General features: G+C 37.8%; 1 protein-coding gene across 1 annotated transcript in view; it reads left to right on the top strand.

The window, feature by feature from the left end:
- Positions 1 to 24,375, top strand: part of LOC120538595 (transcriptional enhancer factor TEF-3-like) — a 158,075-nt gene that overhangs the window by 107,021 nt on the left and 26,679 nt on the right. The window contains exons 6-8 of the mRNA XM_039767984.1: positions 1,794 to 1,855; positions 12,190 to 12,320; positions 15,357 to 15,530. Coding sequence (XP_039623918.1) covers positions 1,794 to 1,855; positions 12,190 to 12,320; positions 15,357 to 15,530 — 367 coding nt within the window. The remainder of the gene's footprint in view (positions 1 to 1,793; positions 1,856 to 12,189; positions 12,321 to 15,356; positions 15,531 to 24,375) is intronic.

The raw sequence follows: 24,375 nt of genomic DNA, 5'->3' as shown, positions 1-24,375 counted from the left end.
ATACAGAAGTTGATGTAGTCAGTAGTGAAGTCAACAGCCTCCTCAATGTTCTCACTTTAAGATCCCTGCAGGATATCCCAGTCCGTAGTTCCAAAGCAGCCTTTTAGAGCCTGCTCTGCCTCAGGGGACCACTTCTTGAATGAGCGTGTGGTTGTAGGTAGCTCCCTCACTCTTGGTTTGTAGTGAGCTGAAGCAGAACCAGGTTATGATCTGCTTTCCAAAGCGCAGGCAGCAGGGTGGCGCTGTATGTGTCTTTAACGTTTGCATACAGTAGGTCGATAGTCCTATTTCCCCGGGTGTTACAATCCACGTACTGGGAGAAGGCAGGTAATGTTTTGTCCAGCGTCACATGGTTAAAGTCTCCAGCGATTAGCACAAGTGCCTCAGGGTGCTCTATTTGTAGTTTAGCAAGAGAGGAATGGATGACGTCACTCGCTATATCCACGTCCACTTCCTCGCTAGCTGCTTAGCGCTTTAGCTTAGCTCGGTGTTCTACATTGATTACTTTCTATACTTAGGTTTCAACCCGTCTTAGGTGGGTCTTTTTAATAAATTACCAGGTTGGATTTTCCTTTAAATGTGAACTAAAATGTAAACACCAAACTTCAGTGGTATTGCATCTTGTATTTAATTTTGGTAAACTCACATGTACTCATATTGTACAGTAAATAGGGAGAAATTCACATTCTGGCTACATCTATTTTTTTGCTTCTTTATTTTTTACCAGAAATAACACAAAACATGAATAATTTCAAAATCAAAAGCTGTAGAAAATGTAAAAGTCTACTTATTTTTTCCAAAAGGTTTTTTAAACTGCCAACTCTTTATGGTCTATTCTCATTTTACATTTACCACAGACAAAATTTATGCCATTTATGTTACTTTTTCATTTTTTCTGAAAGATGTTTCAAATAAAAATATTTCAAGCATTTCTTTTCTTCTTTTATTGAATGTTCAACATTTTTGAGTTTATGTAAGAAATCAACAATCAACACGAAGACCAAAAAAAGCCTTTGTTAAGGTCTTGTTACATTACTTACATAAATAAATAATAGACACATTTTTGCAGTCCCTAACCTAAAGTGGTACCTCTGGGTGCCCTTTTTCTCAGTACTGCAAATCCATATATTTATGACATGCAACAGTGATTTTGTTTTGTTAAAATGTTTGAAAATTCTGTGAAGTTTTCATCCTCATCTGTCCTGAACTGTGAACACCATATTATATTTGCTCAGATAAGCAAAATTAAGGGCAGGACTTTGAAAATGCAGCTAATGCATAACCTGCTATCCACCCACATACTTACAGTGTTTTGAGAATTTTATCAGCCCAAGAAGTGAAAGGAGCTCAATTTTGCAAAACTCATATCTCTGGACAAGCTGAAAGCAAACAATGTAAAGCAGCGTAAATAAAATGCACTACAGTGCTTACTAACATGTACAGGAGAGTATCCTAAGGGCTGTGGCATTGTAATTTTACTGTATAATGTAAAACTACAAATGTATTACACTGTTATATACAGATCACACACCAGAAATAAATCTTAACCTTAATAAAATTAAAGCTGATCCTCCTTTACTGTTACTGTATAAAATGAAATGTCTATTTGAGAACTTCTACTTTGTCATTACTCAGAGTAGTTAATGAAAAGAAAGCAATGGTGACACGCCTGCGTTTCTTTTCACATCTTTTCAAGTGCAAAAAGGATGAATTTGTATCTTGGTTAAAGCCGGTTGTTTGTGTGTGTGTGTGTTTTTTAAAAGTTTCTATTTTTTATATTCTTGTTTTTTCAGTGTGAAGCCTTTTGTGCAACAGGCCTACTCTATTCAAGCTCCTGTTCCATCTCAAATCACAGGTAAATAAAGATGACATGTTTAAAAGAAATTAACAGATAAGGCTTCTTATACAAAGTTTAAGTCAAGTAATTTGTTTGTTGTACACTGAGTGGACAATTTATTAGCACCTATTTATTTATTAATTTATTACCAATTTATCACACCTCACCTTCCAGTATAAGTAACTTAATCATATTAACCTGATTTGCACTCGTTGTTATATAAAGGAACTACCAAAGGAAAGTGTGTATGTGTGCATTTCACAGGATGAACAGGCAAAACTAAACATCTCAGTGGCTTTGTGTTCAGAATGGCAGCTGACTGAGTGAAGAAACTGTAAACTTTCTGGGGTTTCACACACGTTAGTGTCACTTTATTTGGCACCAAAGGATCAGAAGAGTCTGGCACAATCTGTATACAGTAATAATGGGCTACAGCCATTCAACAAATTACTGAGTGCAGTATTGGAACCAAAAGAGGTACATTAAAGTACATCTTATCATAATCTGTGTGTCACCAAAAAGTAATGGAATAACATTGGTTGTATTTTATAAAGAAATAGGAGAGAAATGAAGTCACAATAAGACCAGGGTTAAAACCAGATAAGACCGAGAAGCCAAAACATCAGAGCCCAAGAGGTAAACTCAAGATGAAGTCAAAAAGACAAAGAAGATTCCATGCTAGTGTAAGAAAGGGGTTGAATCTGATCACTTAGCTCATTACTTACTTATTTTGCCTTCAACAATGCCTGTAATTAAATAAAGCAATTAACAAGACTCCCACGTTGGTGCAGTGGTAGCGCTGCTGCCTCGCAGTTAGGAGACCCAGGTTTGCTTCCCGTGTCCTCCCAACGTAGAGTTTGCATGTTCTCCCTGTGTCTGTGTGGGTTTCCTCTGGGTACTCTGGTTTCCTCCCACAGTGCATTGGTGATCCTAAATTGTCCTTGTTGTGTGGGTTTATGTGTGTGCCCTGCAGTGGGCTAGCGCCCCGCCTGGGGTTTGTTTCCTGCATTGTGCCCTGTGTTGGCTGGGATTGGCTCCAGCAGACCCCTGTAACCCTGTAGTTAGGCTGTAGCAGGTTGGATAATGGATGGATGAAGACTCCCACACCAGGAATGGCAAATTAATGTAGGCTGAGTGAGCAATCTCTGTTTCACTTTCCAGCCAGGATGCCAGAAATAGGAAGAGATCTGTATAATTTAGGAATGAGGTCCATAAATTGGTAAACACCTATATGAAATAATTTTGCATTCTTTATTGTGATTCAGACATGGCAATATATTTATTTTCAACAAATAACCCTAAAAAAATTGTTGCAATAAACAAAATAATACCATTTATTATTTACTTAACAATAACAAATGAGTTTATGCAAGGATATGCATATATACAGGTAGATACAGTGTATATATAGATACTGTATATAGAGAGAGGGAGAAAGAAAAAAACAGAGATATAGATATAGATAAAGGTATATATGAAGTACAAAAGCAACACAAAATATACATTTATGATAGCTTACTTGATTTTTTTTTTCTTCTATACAACAAGACACACAACTTATGAATTCATGTGGTCAAGATGGTTTAGTTTTTTTAACTGGTTATGAGGCTTCTATTGTGTGCGCTGTGATGTCCATTTACTCACAGCTAGTCTGCACTGGTATAAACCCACTTCAAACTTTCTGTGTGTGCATGTGCGTGAAGTGCTGCTCTGCACCATTTATAACAGCTAGAAGTTTTCTTTCACAGGGTTATTACCTTTTATTTACAGAAACATCAATGCCGTAATACATTATCTGGCTTTATCCTAACTACTATGTTACAACGAATTGTTCTCGGAATCAGAGTTGGTGTACTTATGGTTCTGATGTCAGTGATGCTTTGTTCCTTTCCTGGTCGGCATGTGGAAGGATCGTCAATGCACTCACTCTATTTCTTTGTTCAGGAGCTCTTCTCCTTTATTGCCTTGGTCACATTTTCTGGTTGCAGGTAGTACTGCAGTTTCTCTTTTAGGTTCAAACACACCTTGTTGGTCCTTTTGTTGCTAGCAAAATCACTTCTGCTGAGTCAGCTGATGATCATGTCAACTACCATTTTCAGCAAGACAAATGCATGGCTTTACACATGTTCTTCCCTGTTCTTGCCTAATGGCACCCCTCATCCAACTCCTTCTATGGATGGCCTTTCAATTTACCACTCCAGCACTGATTACCCTTTGGAGTGATTGCTTTAAATTCTGTTATGGCTACAATCAGGGCGGAGGGTTGCTCTGAGGCTAAGGATCTGCACTGGTATCCTGAAGGTTGCCGGTTCAAATCCCCGTCACTGCCATAATTGATCCTACTCTGCTGGGCCCCTGAGCAAGACCCTTAACCTGTAATTGCTCCAGGAGCACTGTACAATGGTTGACTCCTGTGCTCTGACCCCAAAGGGTATGTGAAAGCTAACAAATTCCTAATACAAGAAATTGTATAAGGTGAAATAAAGAAAAAAAAATTGAGCAGAGGTTATGACCACGTTGAGAACAGTGAGCTGATAAAGGAAGTGAAGATTTGTGGTATAGAAAGGGTTCTTAAAGAATGGAGCAGATGTCTTGCCATTGCTTTCTTGCATGCACATACATTCATCCTTTTTGGTTGACTGTTAGAACTAAATCCATTCATTGAGTTATAGCTCTTTGTTTGAGCTTGGATATCTTCGATGGTACCCATCCCGATGGGATGACATTTGGCTTGTTAGGAGGACTGAGGCTCTTGACTCTTTCAGGGCTGATGTTGACTTTTGTCAAAATTCAGGAGTAGAGGACGATAATCAGCTATAAACTGCAACAAAACTCACCCTTATCTTTTAGTTTGACTCTCTTTGCTAGAAGGAAAGTTACATAGCCTTGATGATTGAATCTTGATTCCCTACACATGCACGAGTAGCGAAGAGTATACAACCTTTGAAATGGCACCGACATCTGGCGAGAGACCAAAGCGAAAGCAAAGCAAAATACTCCATGGACGTTTTACATAATTTTGTTGAATAGGACTCTGACCTGTCGGACTCAGAGTTTGATGCAAGTGATCTGGAGATGAATATCAAAAACGAAAGTGAGGTACTAGCATCATCTCGATCGGTCCCCAGCTGAGCGTGGTGCTGAACACTTTTGTGTAGCTGATGCACCTACAGCAGCGTTTGCCTGGGAGGACCACCGCTTATGATGACAAGAAGTACAAACCATATTGCATCACACTGCAACCATCATCACCACCCACCTGCTGTGCGAAGACAGCCAGGCAGCTGGCCCACCGTGCATTCCTGTTGACCAATGAGGTGCCCCCACACAGCCACTGCCTCCAGAGATGCTAAACATGCACCAACAGCAGCCACAGCACATAGCAACTGACATTTTATCTTGACTTATGTGTGAGACCATTGCTTTTTGTGCTTTCCAGAAAACTGAGTTTTTTGGAAAAAATATTCAGCCCTCAAAGAGTTAAGGTGACATTCACAGTCTCTGGCAGTGGCTTGCTAAGCCAACGACTTATGCTCCATGTAAACCAAATATGAATTATCTTAGTCTGTCCTATACTACAAAAAGTCCTTTAAGGCTACCTAATGATCGCAAAGATTTTAAATTTTATCCTTAAACGTAGACACAACTGATGGTAAGTTGCCATTTATATACTAGTAGTGTAGTGATGTAATGCATCACCACTTTTTGTCACTGGATAACAATAGGCATTGTAACCAAAAAGAAAACAAATTAGAAGTGCCCATTCCAAAAAAAAAAAAAAATTGTATTGTCATAACAAAAAAATTTGACAATAAAAATATAGCAACCTAACATTAGGCCTAGAAATGAAATCTACATAAAACAAAACAAAATTATAACGAATTGTCTTAGAAATACCCCTCCCAGTAATCAAACCTTTTAACCTGTACTTCACTGCTATCTGAACAGACTGGTTCCTTGCTGCTTGATAGCAAGTGCAATTTATTCATATTTGACTTGCCTGGAAAGGACTGCTGAGAGCTTGAATGCAGAGAAAAAGATTATTTTTGTAGGCAAGAGACGTAAGGAGGCAGTTGTATAGTTTTCCAAAGGTTGATAAACCAGTTGACTGAGAATTGAGGCCAGAGATAGTGAAATGGGCACAATACAAACTCTATATCACATCGCAATACGGTAATCACCCAACCTGGAATCATTTGTGGGATTTTTTAAATAAGAGAAAAAATGTTAGTTAAGTGGGGCAAGTTTGCAGAACATAGGCCAGTAACAGCTGGAAAGCCACAGATAGTTTTAATACCTAAGAATGGAAAGTGAGGCACATAGTATGCTGTATTAGCACCTGAGAAAAGATGGAAAAGTTGTTTGTAGTATAAAAGTCTGCTTTTGGCCTACTGCACTATTGGTCTATGAACACCTTTTCTTATTTATCTCTTATATAATTTCTAATTTTTGGAAGTATGGTAACTGAGATCAACTATGAATTGAAAAATTGGCAGATATATTTCTGTAAAATGCTACAGGGTGGTCCAGATCTAATTATGCTATTTTCATTACGCTATAACTTATTACGTTTATTACATAGAAAATCACCCGAAAAATCCCGGACCATCGAGAAGTGTGCGAACTGACGACATGAAGGATCGTCTTTGCACCGAACTGGAATCCTCCCCGCATAAATCAAAGTCATCCAGGTGATCTGGATCTGCATAATTAGATCTGGACCACCCTGTACATTAAAACTAACACATCTGGTTTCTCGGTAACGGTTAACTAACTGTCAGCTTTCATTAATCAGATTCTCTTTTATTCTAATGGTTAACATTTGTTTCTGTTAGATGCATTTGGATCATTTTCTTATGACATATTGGAAGGATTTATCCCACCATGTAATGAAAAGAAAGATCTGACCCATATGGATTCAATATTTATGCAGTTTGATATCTTTTTAGTTAGCTTTTATTTATTTACCAAAATGCATCATTGAAAATAAGTAAACTTTTATGAACAGTAAATATTGGTAAATGAAAATTATGATATGCATATATCGCCTATATTTTTTAAAATAATTTTTGTTTTAATGCCAATCACGGTTGGTCTGGAAAACCAGCACAAGGAATGATGTTAATTTACAAAACCTAACACCACACAATGAAACAGCTTGGGATATTGGTTGGCAAGCCCTGAGGCAGACACACGGTCCCAGTCCCACCCTCCGGAAATGACCAAATATCTGCTGCAGCCAGGTATTATTTGGGTGACCCCTTAGCCTGGTCCACCTGCTGGGGTCCTCAAAAACGAGGATCCTGTCAGCAGGATCTTTTTCAGGGCATTACACCACATGGGCGTAGTGCCATAGCTGACACTACCTCATAATGTAGGTAATGTGCCTCATTCAGGACTCCATGACCCAAAGTCAAACCAGCGTTACCCAAGGATTCTCCAAAGAAACATAGTACCGAAGGAGTACAGTCTTCATCACAGGTCACTGGACATTGCCCATGTCTTACAACCATATAGCAAAACATGCAGCACCAGACTTGGACTTGGACCTTCATCCTCTTGCAAAGATATCAGGAGCACCAGACACTCCTTTCCAGCGACCTCATGATCTTCCCCCATGCTCTCCCAATCTGTCCACTGACTTCATAGGAAAAGTCACCAGAGTCATGAGTGTTGCTGCCAAGGTAAGTAAACCTTTCAACATGGTCAATATTCTCTCCACAGACAGATACACTGTGAATGGCTGTGCCCAATAGATCATTAATGCCTGGATTTTGGTTTTTATCCAGGACTCTCGCAAGCCCAGACACTCAGACTCCTCACTCAGTCTCTCAAACCCTCAATCGGAGACTCCATTGACTCCCCAAAGATCACAGCATCATCAGCAAAGTCAACACCAACAGATGCCTCACAGACGCTGCACTCCACAATCCTGCCCAACACCCAGTCCATGCAAGGATTGAACAGATTAGGAGCAAGAACACACCCCTGACAAACCCTGGAATCAACTGGGCAAAACGCAGAGGTTCTGCAAAGTCTCAGGATGTCCCACAAGGCAGCTTGATTAACTGAATTGAATGATGTATGAACACTGACAATGGCTGCAAAGAAACTTTGCCAAACTGTGCAGTGGGCAACACCTCAGCATCACACCAGTTTTGATCCCCAACAGGTCTGATCCCTTTGGCTCTCCAGCAGTTTCGACTCAGGGATGAGGCTCCTGAGTGTTTTTCACCATCCTCTTTATAATGCGAACAGCCTTTCTATGGATGGCTTCATCTGGGTACTCCCACGGAGAGGAAAACGGAGTCTTGTCTGTAGTTTCAGAGATGTGGGAAATTTTTATGGTGGCTGGAATGCCAATCCTACTAACAACCCCCAAGTTTATCCTACAAGTTAGAGGATTGTTTGCAGGGCCAGATGTAGTTCAACATTATATGTAGGTGTATTACTTCAGTGTGTAAATTTTTGTAATTTTTGTAATTAACACAAAAAGAAAACTCAGTGTGAAACATTAAGTTCAAAACAATATGAACTAGCAATTCATATGAAGAATAATTGGGTGCATAAAGTGATATGAAAATGAATAATACAGTGAAGAAAGGTTTTTATAATGAAAATTAATAATACAGTAAAGAAAGGTTTTTATAATGAAAATGAATAATACAGTTAAGAAAGGTTTTTCTAGTTTATATGCCCAAGAGGAACACAGATATATTAAAAAACGTTTATTTCCACCTTCATTTTAGTAATTCTCTAAATGTTCCAAAAATATAGTGTCATGATGGTGAAATTGCCATCCCCACAATTCTAGAATCTGGGTGTTAAAGGCTAACCCGTTCACTAGCTGAATGTGAGTTTGCACACACACTTACGTGCCTCTCTGTTATCTTCTCGGTGTGTCAGTTTTCTACATGTAAAGAAAATACATGCATGTTAGGTAATTATTACTCTTCAAACTTGACAATGTGTGTGATTCTGTCAGTGCCCAGTGCTTAAATGCTCCATATGACTTTAAAGCAGAAAAGAGATGAATTCCTTCATATATTTGCTAGTGTTTTCAATCATTAATTCTACTGAATAAAACTTGCATTTAAAATAGATAAATAATAGTCATAAATATGGAACAAGTAGAGAAAAAGCCCAGCACACACATAAAGTAAGATCTCTACTTATTGTTTTACTTTAAATGATAGAATTGATACTATTAGATCTTTTTTATATCTCATACACTAATACATTTTGTTCTAATGGATTTTAATTTATGTTATGTTTCCTCCTGTTCCGTTATGGTTAACATTTTATCGTTTGTAATATTTGATTCAAAGTGTGTTACTACACTGAATATTCTTTATTATGTGTACCACAAAAAAGACATTAAGAAAGGCTGGGATGCTACACTGGAAACTGTTTATTGCTACCTGTAAATGGAAAAAAAAACACTTTGCATGTCAGACAACAACATTATGCCATTATTGTCTGATAGTACACTGACCCAGTTTTGGTTGTAGCACTGTTTTAAAAGGCTGGCAACCTGAAGGGGTAGAGCAGCATTGAAAACAATGGTGTTTTTGTTGGTAGTGGTCTGAGAAAGCAGAAACAAACTGATAGGCTGTGGTGTGACTTCGAATTTTTTCCAAAAAAAGGGAAAGAACATTTATTTATTTATTATAACATTTGTTATTTTTTGTTTGTTATTGCTTTTAAGTTGTTCTTTTGTCTAAACGATATTTTTCTTTTATTTTCCCAAACTTTTTCCACAACCTTGAATTTAAAAAATCTGACAATTTATGCTTATACACATATGTAGTAAATAATACACAATGATAAATATGTAGATACTGTATGTAAATAAATAAATATACACACACACTTTGGTCTGAACACACACCAGAATGACTATAAAACAAGAAAATGAAAAAGAAAGAAAAGTTCTGACTTGGCAGTCACAGTCACCCAGAGGCATTATGCAGACTTATTGCTGTTGGTATAAAGACACCCCAGTCACGCTTCTTGACACACTTCTGCTGAATAATTCATTGGCTGAAAATCATCAGTGTTAGTGTGTCAGAGAGAGGATGTGCAGCATTGTTCACAATGACACTCAGTTTTGTTTTAATTCTCACCTTCTCAAATACTTAATTTAAATTAAATTCTTAAATAACATAAAGTGGTCAAAAAATGGAAATAAAAACCAGGAAAATCCAAAGTTTATAATTTAAACTCAAAATCGAGAATTCAGGAATGCTAAAACCACAACCAAATTGCTAATCAGAGTACCAAAAGACTTGTTCATCAGCCTGAAGATCAGTGCCCTATCTTATAGCCCCTCAAATGATGTTACTGAACAATAATTAATTGTCATTTTGCTGACCAGGAAAGAGCTCTGGAGAGGAAGCCACAATACACAAATGCAAATCATCATGACAGACACAGCCAATATCAGATTTTAGACAAAAACAGGAGTTTTTTTCTGTTTGTTGCATTGTAACTGCCAAAAAAAAGATAAAGGAAACAAACACCAGCTTCTGAAACAAGGATAATTCTGAAACCGAAAGTACAGTTTATGCTGTGCATACTAAGGCTTAGTACGCAGTTCATTTCAAATTCTGTTTGGAAATTGTAAGGTTGTTGTAATGTAAATTTTAGGTTTGTTTTTTCTGTTTTTATGTTTGCTTAAAATGTTATGAACAAGCATCGCACTAAAATTTATATTCTACATAACTGACTGTATTTTTTTCTAAATAAAGTTTTCACGTAAAAATAAAGTGACAACCTGTGAAACTTAATGCTAAATATAAGTAAGTTCACTGCTGAAAATGAAAAACACAAATACTATGTGTATCTGTGTTTATTCAGATAGAAAAATACCTTTTGGAAATCCTTACATATTACAAAAAACATGACGTTTTTTTTTTTTTCTTTTTATTAATTTTATTGCAATCCATACAAAGCAATCAAGTTTTTACAAAAGAAGAATTACGTTAAGAACAGATCGATCCCCACCCCTGAGAGAGAGAGCAAGCCAAACGGCATGAAATTTAAGGCTTGTTAACGTACCTAAATTAATAAATTCTCTGTGCTTTATAAACTTATTTTAAAATTTTACTGATTAGATCCTGCCATGTTTTGAAAAAAGTCTGTACAGATCCTCTAACTGAGTATTTGATTTTTTCCAGTTTCAAATAATATAACACATCGGTTTCCCACTGACTTAAAAGAGGAGAGTTTGGGTTCTTCCAGTTTATCAGAATAAGTCTGCGTGCCAAGAGTGTAGTGAATGCAATCACAATTTGTTTGTCTTTCTCCACTTTAAGCCCCTCTGGAAGAACCCCAAACACAGCTGTTAATGGGTTAGGAGGGATTGTGAGTCCAAGGCTGTCTGAGAGGTAATTAAAAATTTTTGTCCAGAATAATGTTAATTTGGAGCAGGCCCAGAACATGTGACCTAGTGAGGCTGGGGCTTGGTTGCAACATTCGCAGGTTGGATCATGCCCTGGAAACATTTTGGAGAGTTTTAGTCGAGACAGATGTGCTCGATATATAATTTTGAGTTGTATAATTGTATGCTTTGCGCATATGGAGCTCGAGTGAATTCTCTGCATTGCTACTTTCCACTCCTTTTCTGATATATTAATTGAGAGATCTTGTTTTTTTTTAAATGACCACAACAATGGAATTCACAATGCTGAAATAACTGACAGTTCTGGAAGATGACAGCCGAATTCCGTCAAAGATAAACACATTCTGCTCTCCTGTCTCATAAGTGAAAGCAGTGCAGACCGCAGTCCCTAACTGGGCACACAGCACATGTATAATGTTTGAATTTTGGGGAATGTAATGGGCACATGGTTTGGGTGATATTCTGGGCTGGCAGTTAATATGGATGAATGAATGAATAACATGTATGGAATCGATTTTTGCTAGAATGTTTTTTTGTTAATCTTTATTTTTAGATGTTTTATTAAAGACACAAGAGAAAGAAATGTAGGTGCCTAAATATACATACATGTTGATTATTATCATGTTAGATTGCAGTCCTGAACGTCAAGATGGAGAAAACATTGCTGTGCACATAGTATAGGGTGGTCTATATCTAATTATGCAATTTTCATTATGCTATAACTTATTAAGTTTATTACATAGAAAATCACCCGAAAAATCCCCGACCACCGAGAAGTGTGCGAATTGATGACATGAAGAATTGTCTTCGCGCCGAACTGGAATCGTCCCCGCATAAATCAAAGTCATCCAGATGATCTGGATCTGCATAATTAGATCTGGACCACCCTGTAGAACCAGCAATTACAAATCCGTTTGAATTGATTGTGTCTAATTTATTGTCCTTGAAGGTTATGAATCAACAGCAGGCTTGTCTGTGTCCTCTACCAGCCCTCCTTGGCAGGGCCGCAGCATAGGAAGCTCCAAATTGAGGATGTTGGAGTTTTCGGCTTTTTTGGAGCAGCAAAGAGATCCAGACACAGTAAGTAAGCCAAAGATGTTATTTATGTATGTATGTATGTGTAGCATATATGTAGTTAACAGAACAAAACTTGACAATCTCAAACCTACTTAACCTTGTTCAAGGTGACATTGAGCTGAAGTCTGTGCTACCAGCACTGGGTGCAAAGTAGCTACCAGCTTTGAATAGGATGCCAGAAAATAATAGAGTCCATTCACTCCCACTTACACACCCACAGTGACAGCTTGGAATAATCAATTAACAGGGAAAAATTCATACATACATCTACACTCACACTCATAAAGAAGGACACTTTATATACATCAGCTAACCTAACATGCAATGAGAAGAAAACCAGAATCCCTGAATATCTATCTATCTAAAATCCCTTGAAGATATATGGGAAGAACGTGCAGACCCCACATTTTGGGATTGGGATGTAAATAATGTGTGATGAAGCAGTGCGACCCATTATGTCATATTGCTAAAACAATAACTGTATTTAGAAAGAGAATCAAATACTGTTATGGCCATTAGTTGACTAAAGCAGGGGACCACCTGAACCTTTAGTTTGAAAAGAATTCCTTAAACCTTACAACGTCATCAGGCAAAATTTGACTTGGTTTTGTCCTTGAAATCAGTAAACACACCCTAAATTTCATTGTTCATCTTGCCTGAAGAAGGGGTCTGAGTTGCCTCGAACGCTTGCATATTGTAATCTTTATAGTTAGCCAATACAAGGTGTCATTTTGCTTAACAACTCACTACATTGTTCAGGGTAAAACTTTGTGACTTTTCCTACCCTTCTTTAAATTAATGATCAATAAACAAAACTGTAAACACCCCATAATTTATGTGACTTCTATAAAAGACTCTACCTTGCTATGTCTTTTGGGTCATTTTTGACCCTCATATTGATTTTAATGGATTAAAGCTGCATTAATGGTAGAGGTTATTCACAACCCATAAAAACATTCCAAATGGCATCTTTTCACCGAAGAAATGAGAAGGCTTTTAGTAAAGTGACCTAACTTTACAGAGACCAAAAAGTTTCCAAATATCACTTTATTGTACAGCCTCTACTCATTTTGAACGGTGTTATGTTCTTTGGGTCAGTTTTGACCCAACATTTACTTTTCAGATTTTACTCTTCATTTGGGGTGGTTTCTTTTTCCCCAACCAATAAAAACATCTTAAATGGCATCTTAGGTTTAAGTGTTATGGTTTGGGCAAAAAAGAGCAAGAAACCTCAAATTCATCTAGAACAGAGGTGCCCATACTTTTTCGGCTTGCAAGCTACTTTTAAAATGACCAGGTCGAAATGATCTACCTATATTAAAAATGCTATATATATATATATATATATAGCATTCGAAGTCTGAATCACAATCTGATTGTATGGGTGGTTACCTACCAGGTAACGCGTGTGGTTGCTCTGCAAGTCGGCAGACATCCGCCACGGGTGCCCTCTCAGTTGCGAGAAGCAGATCATAGAATGTTACATAGTTAACTGTCAAATAATGCAAAGAGTACACGACACGTGTTTCGCCCTATTTTGGGTTCATCAGGCACCCCTCATCGGAGATCGAACCTCAGACGTCAGACAAACGCACTTCGATTCGACATTGTGAGAAAAAAAATCCTCTTCCAATTCCACATCCAGCCCATACCCTCCCCAAAGTATTTTTTTTAAATCCCTTCTTTAGTGGATATAAATTGGAAGGGTAACTAGATCACATCTGGAGTTTTGCAGTAACTGGCGCATTTGATCGTGCGTGCGGGATGACCAGTGTGTTAAAAAAAAAGAGATTTCAGACTGGCCTGTATGTCAATCAAGTGGCAAATGTCATAGTAACGTTTAAAAAAAATTTTTAATGCAACGCGATCTACCAGCACTACCTTTGCTATCTACCGGTCGATCGCGATCGACGCATTGGGCTCCCCTGATCTAGGGGTTACTCAGGCTACAGGGAAAATTCCCAGAGGGCCATTATCACTGTCAGTCACACATTCAGGCCACAGACTGCAAGAATGAGTGAGCAAGCAAATCAAATCATTAAAACCACCTTAACCTATCCATCTAAATTAAACAAGGGAAGAGGAATATGTGGTACACAGATGAGTTGATAGCTAAAGACAAATTATTTAAAAAAATGGAAAAAGGCAGGGCTTTAAACCAATGAAGAAAGTGCTCAGGTCAGCAGCATTTTTACTACACACAATGCCACCCAAGCAAAGAAACTCAGATGAATAAAAATTTTTATTAAGCAGCAATGATAGGGAAGGGTAAGTTGAAATATTAGGGAAATGGTGTTACCATCTGGTGTTAAACAAGATGATGTTATCACTAAGATGCCTCTTTTAGATTTTACTTCCTCTGATTTAATGTGACCAATGATCTAAACTGTTTGATGCCTACTTTTACAAAGATTCCAACGTTCAAACTCATGTGGAGTGGAATTATCAATATCTAGCAAGCAGGGAATAGAAGTTTATTTAGGGCTAAAGGTCTCACACCTTCTTTGTTTTTTGTCAAGATTCAGCCTAGTGCAGCGATTGCAGAGCAGTGGAGCAGAGGAGGACGAAGCAGCTGCAGGAGCCCTCGGAGTCGTAGTTACAGGGAATAATGTAGCATCTGCAGAGTCTGTGCTTTTATGTCATTCAGTCTGCTGTACTACTTTATTTACAGGGTACAAGGATGGTTTGTGTGCAGCCAATTATGCTGTGCTAGTATAAATTAAAGTCCAGGAGCAATTTTTGATCCCAGACCACCGTTGGTCATGGAAATGCTACCATGAGGAAACTTAAGACCGTAAGGACATTTAGGAGGACACTCTGCTGGTTGGAGTGATTCTAGTGTGGCCTCACAAACAGGGTAATGGCACATATCTCATAGGACATTTCTGTTCCTAAGCAGAGCTGCAGAACTTTCCCAAATAAATATTTATTGTGTGCAAAGATTTGTTATCAGTCTTGTCAATAACTGTTAGACAGATTTGGTCTTATTTTCGAAGGCATAATTTAATTCTGGGTTACTCTTCTTCTTTGACTTTTTAGTATAACAAGCATCTGTTTGTCCATATTGGCCAGTCAAACCCCACGTTTAATGACCCTTACCTGGAAGCAGTGGATATCCGGCAAATCTATGATAAGTTTCCAGAGAAAAAGGGAGGCTTGAAGGAGCTCTTTGAGAAGGGACCTGCCAATGCATTTTTCCTTGTGAAATTTTGGGTAAGTATTTAATTAGTTCTATCTTTAAACATCTCCATGTCCAGTATTCCTCAGTGCCTGACTGGAAATAAGACAATGACTAATACTGGATAAACTTAGTTACGTTTTATCTTTTGTTCAAAGAGAAGTAAAGAATGACTTCTAAAGGCTAATTTATACTGTTGGCATTAAACTTACATCATGGATCATCCTGACGTGCACATCCTCAAAACTGTGACTATGCATTGTGTTGAAGCAGACCATACATACCATACAATACAATACAATTTATTTTTGTGTAGCCCAAAATCACACAAAAAGTGGCGCAATGGGCTTTAACAGGCTCTGCCTCTTGACAGCCCCACAGCCTTGACTCTCTAAGAAGACAAGGAAAAACTCCCAAAAAAAACCCTATGACTCTGATTGACCAGTTTTGTAACTACATATTTTCTGAAAAGTGTTTCTGTTCATCTCATGCTATTCTGAAATAAACATGGGGCAGATCAAGACTTGTTGAAGAAGTTACAAAATATACAAATTTATATGATGCCTCATCACAACGCTACACATTCAATTCATGGCACAAAATATCGGCTAACCTCATTTTGGAAGTCACTGTATGTATGAAAAAGTGGAAAAATATGATGGACAAATACAGTACATTCACTTATGGAAGAAAAAAAGCCGAAAGAGGAGTGGTGATCCTGGAGGGCAAAAGCTGCTTGCATTTTAATAGATCATTCACTTTTCTTGCATGCTAAAAACACCACCAACTAGTGTTTAGGCATCTGATTGCAATGGGAGGCGACACAGATGTATAAACTGCTTTTGACGGCATAGACTATGGTATAGGCTTAATGCAGTATAAAGTAGCCTCACTTTATATAAAGTAGCCTCATCTCACTAGAGGTCATTGAGATTAGAAGGTTTTCAAGAAAGCAGAAGCTAGGCAGTCTGAGATGATCTACATTTTACTAGTTATGGCATGAAAGGCAAAATTTCCTTACAGGGAAGTGTGTTATATTTTAGTTGATCCTAATGGGCCTCTGAGTGAGTTGGACTAACTGTATTGTAACAGTGTTCAATAACGTCTTTAACTTCTGTAAGGTTCTATGTTTGGTTAGTAAATGCAAGGGTCTGAATTTTAATTCTAGGTGGTAGGCAAATAAATTAGTCAGTCAGTCAGTCATTCTGCAACCCACTATATTCTAACACAGAGTCACGGGGGTCTGCTGGAGCAAATCCCAGCCAGCACAGGGCGCAAGGCAGGAACAAACCTTGGGCACGGTGCAAGCCCACCACAGGGCACACACATACCCACACACCAAGCAGACGCACTAGGGACAATTTAGGATTGTCAATGCACCTAACCTACATGTCTCTGGACTGTCAGAGGAAACCCACGCAGACACGGGGAGAACATGCAAACTCCACGCAGGGAGGACCCGGGAAGCGAAACCAGGTCTCCTTACTGCAAGGCAGCAGCACTACCACTGCACCACCGTGCCGCCCGCAGATATATTAATGTTATATATCATATTTTTATGTTGAACAGTAATCGAAGCTGCTTTACATGTACATACATTTTTTTTAAATTTGTATACAATTTGTGCAGAAACAAGTGAGATGACAAGCTCTGGATCAAACAATAAAGTGGAACTCAGGAAACAAAGTTCTGACTTGAGCGTCGGTAGGCTTTGCTCCCTAGGAACCAAGTTACCCAAACTATTCCATAACATCTCAGTAATTATGTACCGCTCTGATACTGATCTTTCTAATCATAAAATAGGTCATTACGATAGCAATTGACGAGAGAAATTCATAATTAACTGCAGAATTAGGGTGTTGGATGGTTCCTCTAGAGTACCTCTTTCTCTTGCACAATGTCCTATACTTTACTGTAACACCATTGACCAAAACTTTGAGCACAATTCCTGGTGTGGAGTTTTATTCATTGTGGTATGACCTCCTACCAGACTCAAAACAGTATTGAACTTCTGCAGCACCTGTAATGTCATTGTTATATTCAAATGCATTCACTAAAACTGATTAGTTCAGCTTATATAAATACATAGAAAATTTTAATGAAGGAAGGTAAATGTTGAACATATAAAAATATGTTGCTATAAATTCACAAAGAAGGGAAGGAGAAATGTTGAAAAAAATCAGTTTAGCATGGATATGCTCTTTATATCCGTAACTGCCAGAAATCCATATTTACACAAAATGTATGTTTAATTGTGTCTAATTACCATCAAAAAGAGTTTGTGCTGCCACAACACAGACAAGAGCAGGGAAAAATACACGAGAACTGACCAGGAAAAGAAATGCAAACCAAGAAACAAGGCAAGGGTCAAAACTAGATATTCAAGTTATTTCTTTTCAAAGTGAAAATGTCAAATGAAAATTGTAAATACACTATACTTTTGCATAAGATTTTTAGAGAGTATCGGCAGACTTAGACTTAAGTTTTTGCCATTTTTGTTTCTCTTCTGTAATCTACTTTTCTCAAAGTCATAACCATATTGTCGTTATGACACTGGGTGTTGCTAGATACATACAATAAATCATACACTGGAAAACTTCATAGATGTCACCTATTTAAGCTCAGACCATATGTCCAATTTATTTACAAAGTGTTGTGTCTCAGCCTGGGTTCCTCCCATGGCTGGGGTTCAAATGTTTTATATCTCTTTTGTTAATTTTTCATACTCTGATTTATGTTGTTTGTGTGCATCGTTCTTTATTTTTGGTTTTGTCTGTGTATGTAAGCTGCCTTTGTTATATTCCATTCGTTTTGTGGGTGATCCCCCAATCACTGCCAGGAACTGCCCTCTGTGCTATTTAACCAGAGAGTCTCCCACAGATCCTGGCGTTTCATTTCAAGTTGGTGAGTGTATCTGTGCTTGTTCTTTAGTGATTAATTTGATCTCTAGATTTCTTTTTACTTTTCACTTTGTGTTTTTGACTTTGCTCTGAATTGGACCTTGTTCGTCTACATTGCCTTTTGTTTTACGCAACTCCATTGGGTCTTACTTTTGTTTCGGAGCATTTATAAATATAAGCCTTTTAATTTTATAAAGATTTGGTACTTGTCCTCATTATTAGCTGGGGTTTGATGGTATTTCCCCTTCGTTTGGGCATTATTGGAAGTGTTTGGAACTACAGTATGTAATTTTGAAAATGTTTTGGGATTCCTACATTACTACACTAAGAAGGGAAAAACTGTACAAAAGAATTTAATTCTTAATTAACCTTGATACAAAAAGATGTTTAGGCTTGCTTGCTTTTTCACTAAAAGTTTTGTTTTGCTCTGTGATTCGTTGCTGACCAAAACCCTAATTGTCTAACTTCTCCAATGTTTGACATTCCCTTCAAATCGCAGTTTAAATCTCTGTCAATCTGATTATTTTTCTATATCAGTGGCCTGTCCTTGTTAAGAGAGGGGAAGACTGGAAAAAATTGAAATGATTTGAGACAGCTATTGTAGCATTTCACCGACTCCCTTTAAGTATACAGTATAGCATATAGAGTAGGCCTGCATTAAAAAGCACATTTTCTTTTGCTTAATACATTATTTTAGTTTGTCTTCTGTGGTCATTAGAGAAGGAATTTATTGGCTTAAATAAGGCAGATGTTTTTAAAGATCACATTCAAAAGAAGCATGTACTTTTGTTGTATACAGTCACGGTGAATGAACCATATAATGCCATTGTGGGAATTTTTGGAGTAAGGGCTAAACTTCAAGACAGTCTTCTTTGTTCAGCCATGTCCAAACATATCCATAAAGAGGTTCAGAGGCTTTCTTGGAATCACTGTCTATAATCATGAAATCAGTAGATTAATGAACGGTGTCAGTTCAAGTTCATTTTCTGGCTGTTTCAGGCATTCTTAAAACAACACCAATGTAAATCACAACTTTTCCAAGCACACATTTATTTTTGGCCTTGAACATTACATGATGTGGAATTGCTAAGTGGACATTATCTTCATTTCCGACTCTTGAAACATCTGTATATAATGTAATGGTCTGGGTAAAAATGGAATCTTTCTAAAGATGCCAACTATTTTAAGCAACTGATAATGGATTGGTTTATTGCTGGACCTCATGCCAATTGGACATGCACAACCATCTCTAGCAAAAGGGAAATAAAAGGTCTACAGAGTGATGAGTGGGGTCACTACAAAAATAAAACACAGATCATTTACTGAGTTTGAAAGTCTAGATAAAAAAATCACCCCTTATCAATTATCTGAGGAAAGAAATAGTTGTGTCACTTTCATTTTGAGCAGATGCACCACTTGTTTCGAATCACAAGGCCTGCGGGTTTGCAACAGAATGATATATTGAGAAAAGGAGATGACTTATATAGCAAGTGTCATAGAATAAATCTGGCTGATGACAAATTTTGCTATGTATGAGCTATAATGTTGGAATTAAGTCTTGGCCGGGGTTACCGTAAGGGCAAAGTGATGGTTAAGACTGAAGACAGAATTGGAGCTACTTGACCATCTCCAGTAGGAAGTATATGTCATGGGCTCCATGCAAACTTCATTTTACCATTTGAGCCTGAGAAGATAGCTGTGTGAAATTATTGAAGACAACCAAAACCAAAAGCTTAGAACTATGTAGGGAAGGGCAGACACTTGGAAGAAAAGATTTAGGCTTGATGTAAACCTTTGCGGGTTTGTGCTTAAGGGCAACCTGTGATGATTCCAGTGTTTTAACTGATGCGGTTAGCTTTTCATGATTCTGAACTATAATAATAAGGTAATGAAAATGGAAGACCTAATGAAAATTATAAACTCCCATGTTCCTTATTTCAAGGAATAACCTTTTTGTTGAGAGTTTCTCTGGACATTATTCATTATTTTTTCAAAAATGATTTTTATACAGTATATATATAGTATTTTTTCTGGTATTTTTAGGGTTATATAACAAAGATTGTAAGTAATTGTTTTTTGTCTTGTTAATATTACAAAATAAAAGGGTGCAAGAGGCCACAGGCTATTCCACCAGCTTCACAGTTGTGGAAGATACACTCCCAGAATGGGGCAATGGTCTATCACAGGGCCCACCCTTTACCACACTTATGCTCTCACACGTTTTAAGGGTGTTGGAGGAAATTCCGCTCAGATACCAGAAGAATGAGTAAACTCTGCACAGGCAACAAATGGACATGGAATTCAAACTGAGGAATCCGGATTGTTCACCACCATGCTGCCAATTTTTCTTCCTGACTATCAGTACTCTTTTATTATGCATGCCAATGTAGTATAAAGTACCCAACAGCCACACTTGAGTCAAAGCAGAGATACATTTCAGGAAAGTGACTCAAGTACAGTAAAAGTAAAATTTGCCCATAAGAAAATGAGAAAATTACTCAAGTAAAAGTTTTAACGTATGGATCCAAAATACAAATTAATGTAGGGTCTCTCATTGTTTTATATACTGTATATTCAAACATTTTTTTACAAGCTTAAAACAATCCAGGCAACCTTTTTTTGAGTGTAATTCATATTACAATTGCTAAAGTGTGAGCCAAGTAACTGCAACTGGAATTAGTGAAATTCAGCATGAATGGCCATCTTAAAGATTGTATCTTATATCACTGGGGTAGACCCTCATAGTAGAGGTGGGCGGGTTTACGATGCTTTAAGAAAAAGCTAATATCTTCCTAAAATTATGTTTCATAATTAAACTCCAAATTACAATGAATTCAAATGAAAAATGTTTTTAATATTCCATGACCCCAAAAATTACCTTAATTTTTGTTGTGAGAAGTCAACCACACCGCACCATATTGTAATCTTTTTAGTTAGCCAATAAAAGGTGTTGTTTTCCTTGACCCTAGTACTACTTAATTTTTGTTCAAACAACACTGAAATATATAGAAATATATAGACTTACTTTCATAATAATGTTAGTTGTCAAAAAAAAAAATACTAAAAAGATGTTGCCTGTCATTAAATAATGTTTAACATTTAACATTTTATCTAGACTTTATCGCTTCTAGTTTTACATTTAAAGTTTCATTTTTTCTTGGGTCTTCCCGACTAATTCACAATCTATTTTGGAACCACAATGCCATACATAATGGAAGAAGACATATGAGCAACACATGTGACAAGATGAGTGAACCATAGCACTTGAATGCACAAGCCCACCCTGCTGCAGCTCCGCCCCCTCGTTTGCCAGGAAGCTGTGAAAATAACTGGGATTGTGCATCAGCAACGCCTGGCTCAGCCCCACACATCCAGCTCCACCTTATTCTGTGGTTTGCAGTGAGGTGTACTTGGAATTAGGGAATCCGGATTCCCGGATATTTTTCATTCCTGCATTCCCGGGAATGAAACTGCTGTAATTCCCAGGAAACCAGGAATGGCCAAGCTTGTATATATAGTGTGTAAAAATCGATGAAGAAATAACAGAGTTATAGTTGAAAATAATTAAGTGGCACAGTTTTTTGGCCCACGGTGTAGTGTGTTGCAGATTAATTCAGTCAACCAGCAGCAGTCGTCAGTCTCCCGGCTCCAACGTATAGTGGACTGGGAGGAGTCTGCACTCTGCAGCTCACGAATGCCGGGACAGGGCAGATTTCATTGATATCTGTCAGACAACAGCTTTGAACAGCAACTTGAAATTGCAATGCGTCAGACTGTTGCATCCGCATTATCTGTGCCAAGAAACTTGCCATCACAGAATGATGACAAGAAACTGGATGCATCAGTAAAAGCTGAAATGGCGGTGTTTCAGAGCAATGGCAAGCGCGGGCATTGTTTAGAACAAGTGTATCAGTATCTGATCAGGTAGATCGCGTTGCATTCAAAAAAATGTTTTTTTAAACATTAGTCTATCATATATCCTCCCTATGGCATTTGCCACTAGATTGACATACTTTTCTTCTAACACACTGGTCATCCCACATGCACCCATACAATCAGAGTGAGATTCAGACTATGAATGTAATTGCTCCGATATACATGCTGTCAAATAAACGAACCACACGCCGTGGCTTCGCCTCTGACGCCGACATCCGAGGTTTGATTCCCGAGAGGGGTGCAGTGAATGTGTATGCCTGATGAGTCCAGAATTAGGTCGAAGCACGTGTTGCGTACTCTTTGCATTATATGACAGTAAAACTTTGCAACATTCTATGGTCTGCCTCTTACAACTGAAAGGGCACCGTGGCGGAAGTTTGCCGACACAAGCGTTACCTGGTAGGTAACCACTCATACAATCAGATTGTGATTCAGACTACGAATGCCATGAATGTAATTACCCCGATCTGCATGCTGTCAAATAAACGAACCACACGCCGTGGCGCAACGTAAAGGATGAAACACGTGTCGCGTTATGTACTCTTTGCATTATTTGACAGTAAAACTATGCAATATACAGTATATATATTTAAATATATAGCATTTTTAATGTAGGTAGATCATTTTGACCTGGTCATTTTAAAAGTAGCTCACAAGCCGAAAAAGTGTGGGCACCTCTGAACTACATACATGTACTTATATGACAGCATGAACTGCTTGTAGATAAGGTTAGTCTTTTATTGGTGTCAACATATTGCAGTAGTTTTATTAAAAATAAGTGTTGGTCATTCTAAAACTATTCACATGTAAGATGCCCGTGCACTGTGTCATTCCCGGGAATGACTTGTGGGATTCCCGAATTCCCGGGAATGGATAAACCCGTCCAGGAATGGATTTCCTACTTGGAATTACTGAATAGATGATGCACATTTGAAAATCATCCCTGATTTTTCTTAGACACAGATTTTCCTAAAGTAGTTGTAGCCTGTACTTTAGATAATTGACTAAGTAAAACATTGTGCATATTTGCATGGCCATTTGTTTTCTGATTTAATATCAATGTAATGAATGTGTCTAGCAAATTAATTGAAGTGAAAGTAGCCATTTGTGTTTGAAATTGTAGTGAAGTAAAAGTACACAGAAAATATTATACCAAAGTAAAGTAAAAATATTCTCAAAACTTCATTACTATACAACACCGCCTTGCCTTCTGGGGTCTGCTACTATGCCATGTCTGCATCACGTTGCACTGGCCACATCATGCAGGGTATGGGGACATACATTGGCGGAGATTGGCTCGTGATTTTTCTTAAGCATTTTGTTTCATACCTTTGCAAAAGCCCGTCTAGAGCTTGTTAGTGATTTGTGGTTTATTGATTTACTTTTTTTTCTAAAGCTTTATATATCTGAATTTTCTAATTTTGCTCACTGCTTTGGTTCCTGTTTTGAATTCCTATTTTGACCTTTGTGCCCATTTGTCAAATGCTTCTGGGAGTATTTGTGTATGTCCTTTTATTTCTTGTATGATCTGCCTAAATTATGGATTTTATTTTGGGTTTTTGCACTTGATTAAATTGTTTTCATTTTACTTCCCCTTGTCTGTTTCATCTGATGTTTGCTTCAGTCTACATTCGTTTTTGCTTGTGTGTGGTTGGCTATGCTACTATAATAGCACTTTTCCAGCATGCTACTGCCCCACTTTTTGTTATGGTGGAATTAGTTCATGTGGGCTGTGTCATACTTGTTTCTACCTCAGTGAGCATGCTGACCAAATGCACATGTTTCAGATATATTTTCATTTTAATTTAATGCTGATGACTCACATTTCCAGGGACCTAAGCTTAATGGTTGCAGCCTATGTGGAGTTTCCACATTGTTCCTGTATCTGTGTGGCTTCTCTTTGCACACTCATATTTGCATTTGGGGGCCTATGGAAGTGATTGTCATTTTAATAGGTGCCTCTGAACTGTCCCTGCATGTATGGCCAAAGATAAACTGTGTCTCATACATGTTTGACATTAGGTGACAGCAGAAAATCGATGGA

The sequence above is a fragment of the Polypterus senegalus genome, chromosome 11 (genome assembly GCF_016835505.1).
Source record: "Polypterus senegalus isolate Bchr_013 chromosome 11, ASM1683550v1, whole genome shotgun sequence".
In the NCBI taxonomy this organism is placed as follows: domain Eukaryota; kingdom Metazoa; phylum Chordata; class Cladistia; order Polypteriformes; family Polypteridae; genus Polypterus; species Polypterus senegalus.
This window is presented reverse-complemented; position numbering and strand designations above follow the sequence as displayed.